The following is a 6,374-nucleotide window of genomic DNA, read 5'->3' as shown; positions in this document are numbered from 1 at the left end:
CTGGAGAGGCCCTTGCGGTTCTCGAAGAATTCGCCACAGAACTCACAGCGGATGTCACGGGTTGGCTCAGCTCGGGACGCTGCAGAGGGTCCGGGAAGGGGGAGGACGAGAAGGTGGCAACTGCAGGCGAGAAGCCTCTGAGCTTGACCCAATGACTCTGCTCCCCAGACCCCTGGGTCTACACCCAGTTCTGCTGCTTGTTCTCCTCAGCACAAATCCTAGCAGGCTTCACTGTGTCCCCAGGGCCCCTGAAGGGTGCCGAGAAAGTGCTGCCTAGTCTGGGGTCAAATGCCAGCACTGCTGCTGACCTGGTGTGATACTGGGTGAGACCTTTTCCCTCCTGAGCCTCCATAGCCTTTCTCTAACTCAGTTTCCTCACTGAGTCAATTTCCCTTCCCTAACACTAACTCTCCTCGGACCCTCAGTTTCCTCTTTTGAAGAAGAGAGACAGAAATTCCCACCCGTTGTGCTCCTGGGGATAGCCTCAGGCATGTGGCAGAGCAGACGTGTGTTGTGTCATCTCCAGGGTGCTGGAAGGAGAGGGGAAGCTATCGAAGGTGACATCACAACCACTGCCCGTGGAGCGCTGTCCCTCACCAGGCTCTGGTGGAGTGCCTGACCCCACGCAAGCCTCTGGAAACCCTAGGGGGGTGGTATTACGCTGACCATGTGCGCTGCTTTCTCGGACAAGAAAACCTGTAAAGGCCACTTATTACTTAGTTGTGAAGGAACTGAGACTAGATTTATTGAGGCTAGATTTATGTCTGACTCCAATTTTCAAGGAGATCTATCCATCCATCCATCCATCCATCCATCCTTCCTTCTTTTTTTTTAAATTACTATCAAGTTGACCCTAACTCATGGTCACTCCATGTGTTTCAGAGTACAACTGTGCGTCTTAGGATTCACAGCCTGTGACCCTTCTGGCAGATCACCGGGCCTTTCTTCCAAGGCACCTCTGGGTGAATTAGAACCTGTAATCTTTTGGTTAGTGGTTGAGTGCATTAACTGGTGTGCCACTCAGTCTTCCATCCAATTGCTAGGAATGACCAAAACAGCAAAAAAAAAAAAAAAATCCTTAAGTTGCTGTCAAGTCGGAACTGACTAATAGCTGACCCTCCAATGGGCTTCTAATGCTGTAAATCACACGGGAAAGATGCCTATCTTTCTCCCTCGGAGCCAGTGCTGGATTTGAACCATCAGAGGCTCAGCTTTTGAGTTAGCAGCATAACTCCCCATTGGCTATGCCACCAGAACTATCTAAAATAGAAAAATATAAATATTGGGCATATCCACTTCTATCCATGGCAGACATCATGAATTGATCCCTATAATCCTTTTGCCTCTGAATTTGGTTGGCAGACACTATCAATCAATTGAAGATGGCACAGAAACTTTTTGCTAGCCCCACAGTACATAATTTGGCCCCAAGCCGGGGGGGGGGGGGGGAACTGAGTAGCAAAACTGCACTGCTAACCCTCATCTTCTTGGTTGGTGTCTCTTTCACTCCACTTTACCTCTGAGTGCTCAGTGTACCCTACAGGGGAGAGGAGAGGAGGCCCCTCTGCTGTGGTCCCGACCCGGTCCCAGGGTCACTTACACAAGTTCAGGGGGGTCAGGTCTTCCCGAGACGCCACCCAGGGCCCTTCAGACAGGTGCGACTCCCCGTGAAGGGCCCCCGGCAGCATCTCCCGCTTGATCTCCACCCGCATCTGTTCAGGCTTCAACTTCTTCGACAGGGAGGGAGCAGCCAGGCCTGCAAACATCTTCCGGGCCGTGGGGGCTGGAGAAGCTGTTGGTGAGTGGCCTAGGGGGCTGCCTGGTGCTGCTGGCAATTTCTTGGCCAGGGGTGACAGCAGATCGGCAGGGCTGCGGCCTTCCAGTGAGCTCCCTGGACCGCCCACTATCTTGGCCAGGGTCTTAGGGCTGGGTCCCGGCGGGTTCAGGGGTCCACCAGGTCGGGAGTGGGCCTGCTGTCTCTTGAGGATCTCTCGTAGTGTGTCAATAGGTGAGCCATTGACATACCACTCGGTCACACCCATCTGCCGCAGGTGGGAGCGTGCGTGGCTGGACAGGCCCTTGCGATTCTCGAAGAACTCACCGCAGAACTCACAGCGGATATCCCGGGTCGGCTCGGGGCCTGAAGCTGCAGTGGGAGGAAGGGAGGACAGAGGGACGGTCAGCAAAGGGAAAGGCAGCCTGGGGCGGCACTGCGGCGTCCAGGCCAGCTGGGCTTGGGCAGCAGCCTGCCCACACATGGGGTGGTGGTGGAGGGCAGATGTGAGCAGGGGGCTGAGGAGTAGGGAAAGGGCAGCATCGAGACCCCGAAGCTCTGTGGACACGTGCCATCAAGGACAGGAAGGAGGATGCTAGGGGCCTCTTGGTGCCACAGGCCTTCCAAATCGGGGTGACCATGGGCATGATCCACATCAAAAAGCAAGACCCGCCCCTTGGCCCTCATTCTCAGGGAGGATCAGGGTCCTGGAGGTCAAAGGCCAAGAGCAAAGGTCCAGTAGCCCAACAAGATCTCTGGGCAGCACTGGACCTCTGTCCAAGGCCCCGTCTCCTTCCTGTCCCCACCAGAAGGGGGCCATGCCCCCCCGGGAGGGGCTCCAGGGCCCACAGGGAGTGGGGGGCGGCTGAAGCGAGAACCTAGAGAGGTTGAGAGGAGCCGGCTCCACATCAGAGGCCCAGAAAATGCCGGCGGCCGAGAGATCCTGCTTTCCCCAGGGGCCAGCCGCACCCATGGCCTTCAGCTTGGCCCTCTTGGCCGGCGGTGGGGGGGAGAGCAAGGAGAGGGCCGTGGAGGTGGGAGGCCGCCCAGGGTGGCCCAGGGCGCCGCGCCCGAGTGGGAGGCGGAGGTGGACGCCGTCCCTCCTGATGAGCCCGTGGAGCACGTCTATGGGGGATCCCTTGGCGTCCGGGTCGCTGACGCCCAGGTGGCGCAGGTGGGCGCGTGCGTGGCTGGACAGGCCCTTGCGGGTCTCAAACCAGGCACCGCACAGCTGGCAGTCCAGCTCTCGGCCCCCGTCACTATCTAAAGCTGCGGAGACAAAACACAGGGGGTTCACGGCCGCCACCTGGGCCGGCCCTGGGCTTGGAGGACGGAGGGCTGTAGACATATTTGGCTGACCAGGTGGTGGGGCTGGTGGGGTGGGTTCAAGATTCACACTGCACAGGGACTACCAGTCTCTGGAAGGCTTGGTTTCTCCCTAGCCTGGAGTTTGGGCACTGGATTTGGGATGGAAAGACAGTGATAGCCCTAGGGGTCCCAGCAATGGGAACCGTGTGGGCAGATGGCAGGGGCCTTCCTGGCTGTCTCACAGCCAAGGGCACACCTGCCCAAGGACCCGATCCTGGAACCTCTGCAGACTTGGTAAAGGATGACAAGACAATACCCACTGGGCAAAGGGGTTTGATCCTGGGGGCATCCCAACTCTAACATCCACAATCTTTGGAAGGACTTGATGTCCTAAGGGACACCCTCCCTAAGTCCTGTCCACTGTGCTGTTCTCTGAAGCCTGTCTGCTGAGCCCACCAGTGTGTTTCCAACTCCAACCCAACTGCAAACACCTGCTCCCATCATGAGATGGTCAGATGAGGAGCAGATGAGAGAAACATAAAGACAGGACCAGCTTCAAAGGCCACCTGTCTGCCTGCAGGACCCAAGGTGCAGCTCTATTTACCTTCACTGCCTCTACCTGGGCCCCAGAAAAAGAGCGCTGTCCCTAGGTGGCAAAGGTGCCCCTGGCAGGATTGGCAGCTGGGGTCAGGCCTCAGGAAGAGCAGTGAAGGAAGGTGGGGGCCAGAGGGTCCTCTGAAGGGAGAGACAGCCATCCTGACAGCCCCCTCTGGCCTGGGCGACCTGGGATGCAGGAGCTGCTACCCTTGTTATCCCCACCCGAGGCCATCCCGGTGCTGGGACCTCCCTTGGCTCCCAGGACCCCCCTTGGCTCCCAGGGCCCACACTCACTGAGGTTCAGGGGCCCCTCATCCTCCGACTGAGGCCACTGTGCCTTTGGGGAGGCTGGTCGGGGGCTCAAGGACAGCTGGGGGCTCTTGTCCTCAGGGTTCTTCAGGGCTGGCGAGCCCGCCAGGGTCAGTGGTGTTTTCTTGAGCAGCGGGGAGCTGGGAGAGTGGGACAGGCTTTTCGCCAAGAAGCCAGGAGGTGACTTGATGGCCTTGTTGACAGCAGGGGCATCCAGGGGCTTGGCCAGGGCGAGCAGGCCGGGTCTTGGGACTCCTGTGACCACCTCCTTTGGTGAGCTGGACTTCTTGGTCAGGCCTGGAGGCAGCCCGAGGGGCATGTCGGGCAGACCCTTCTGCTTGACGAGCTCATAGAGGAGGTCGATGGGGGCACCGCTGCTCTCTGATTCAGCCACCCCCAGCTGCCGCAGGTGGGAGCGCGCGTGGCTGGACAGGCCTTTGCGCGTCTCAAAACAGGCGCCACACACCTCACAGGTGGTCAGGCTCTGGGCTGGAGGGCAAGATGGAAGCCCAGGGGACAGGCAGTGAGGCTACTTGAGCCCAAACACCCACAGTCACTCCCCCATCCCACTCGCCCTGGGGATTCTGCAAGCATTTCACTTCTGTCAAGTTCTTTTGATCCTTACAATCACACTACAGAGGTTGGATGGAACAGTCCAGTTTGCAAATGAGGAAACTGAGTCTCAGAGACAATTGTGCCCAAGGGCACAGAGCAGGAACGTGCCCCCTGAGCCTGGCCAGAGGGACTCCTTTCAGATTTCCAGCCAAGATATGGGTGTCCTGGTAACAAGTTCCACACAATTCTGATTCGCTGCTGGGCTGGAGGCCCTGGTCAGGGGGGTGGGGTCCCTGTACTCTTCTGCAGAGTCCCTGCCCTGCCTGCCAGTCTGCATCTCTGCTCCCCTCCCAACTTTAGCAACACCAAGGGCCAAAACCAGGTCTATTCCATTTGCCTCAGATTCCTGAGGTCTAGAGCGGTGCCTGTCACTGCGAAACAACAGCTCTGGGATCGGCGGGTAGATGGATGGGGGTTGTATCACACAAGACTAACCTAAGGAGGACAAATCGGCGAATGACTGGGTTTGTACACAAGCTCCTGACTATCACGCCCACTGTTTCTTTTGATGCCCTCCATGTCACTTGAGGTCCCACGCTACCACCCGGGGCCCAAGAGCACCCCTGTGAGCATGACTGGCACCCCTGCCCCTGCTGCCTGGGCCACTCACCCTTGAGGTCTGGCAGCTCCTGCTTACTGCCATGGGAAACCTCTGCAGCCACTTTGCTGCTCAGCCGACTGGCCACCTGCTCCAGAGGCCCAGGGACAGGCAGGCTCTTCTTAGGGAGCAGGGGGGAGCCCAGGTCCATGGCCACCATTGTGTTTTCCTCAGAACCCAGGCCTGTGGGGTTGGGGAGATGGGCTCAGGCCAGGCCAATCAGTCCAGAAGACTGAGGAGGGGGCTTCGAACTCATCCTTTTGTCCCCCCAAAAAGCTGGAGTTCCACCCATCACCCCTAGCACCAGTGTGATACACAGACATCCAGAGCACCCACTGACAGCAGGGCAGCAGCAGGGTCCACCGAGCCAACATGCCCTTCCACGGGTCTTGGGACAAAACCTGGCTTGGGGGCAGGGAGGATCTGTCAGTCTTGGGGAGTGGGCAGAGGAGGCGAGGGAAGACCAGAGGAGAGGTGGGCTCTTTACCACCTAGAGCTGTGTATGCTGAGACCCTGGGAGGTTGGAGCCGGTCCTTTAATGGTAAACTGGAGCCCAAATGGGAACCAGCAGGGATAGGACTGAGGGCAGGTCGATCAGGGCTCACAGAACTTTGTGGGAAGTTTCAGGACAAACTGTCAAAGCAGGGAGCTGTGTGAGGTGAGGGATGTGCGTGAGAAAGGAGCGTCAAGGGTAGGTTCTGCACAAGGCGATCTTTTAGAGAAAGGATCCTGCGAGACCCGAGATTAGAGATTAGAGCTCGGAGGATGAAGGGGCTGTGTGTGTCTGAGCGGCCTAGGAAATGGATCTAATAGGGCAGGGGATCCAGGTCCCCCGCTCTGTGTGAGTCCTACGGGAAAGGGATAAGACCGGCCGGAGGCCACCGTGGACTTTGTCAAAGTGTCCGGGTGAAATGGGCGCGTCTGTCAGATGGGACCCAAGAGGCTGGCTCAGAGTGACTTTTTGGGGGCGAGGGGGCCAGGATGGTGGCGGAGCCGTCCTCAGGGCTAGCAGGGGACAAGGGGGCGTCTGTCACACGCGGCGAGGCTTCCCTGAGCGGCGGCTGGAATGCTTCCAAAGTCGGGGCCCGGCGAATGGCGACAGGAGGCCCGGGGCCCACGCGAATGGAGGGCAGGGAGCAGTGGGGGTCCCGGAGACTGGACGGCGGACGGCGG

The 6,374-nt window shown here is 58.6% G+C and overlaps 1 protein-coding gene across 1 annotated transcript in view; it reads right to left on the bottom strand.

Annotated features, from left to right (window-relative positions):
- Window positions 1-6,374, bottom strand: part of WIZ (widely interspaced zinc finger motifs) — a 24,636-nt gene that overhangs the window by 2,457 nt on the left and 15,805 nt on the right. Inside the window, exons 4-6 of the mRNA XM_006898339.1 lie at window positions 3,974-4,477; window positions 1,601-2,146; window positions 3-79 (exon numbers count right to left, since the gene is read on the bottom strand). Coding sequence (XP_006898401.1) covers window positions 3-79; window positions 1,601-2,146; window positions 3,974-4,477 — 1,127 coding nt within the window. The remainder of the gene's footprint in view (window positions 1-2; window positions 80-1,600; window positions 2,147-3,973; window positions 4,478-6,374) is intronic.

The sequence above is a fragment of the Elephantulus edwardii genome, unplaced genomic scaffold (genome assembly GCF_000299155.1).
Source record: "Elephantulus edwardii isolate Elephantulus edwardi_28Jun2011 unplaced genomic scaffold, EleEdw1.0 scaffold00226, whole genome shotgun sequence".
NCBI classification, from domain to species: Eukaryota; Metazoa; Chordata; class Mammalia; order Macroscelidea; family Macroscelididae; genus Elephantulus; species Elephantulus edwardii.
This window is presented reverse-complemented; position numbering and strand designations above follow the sequence as displayed.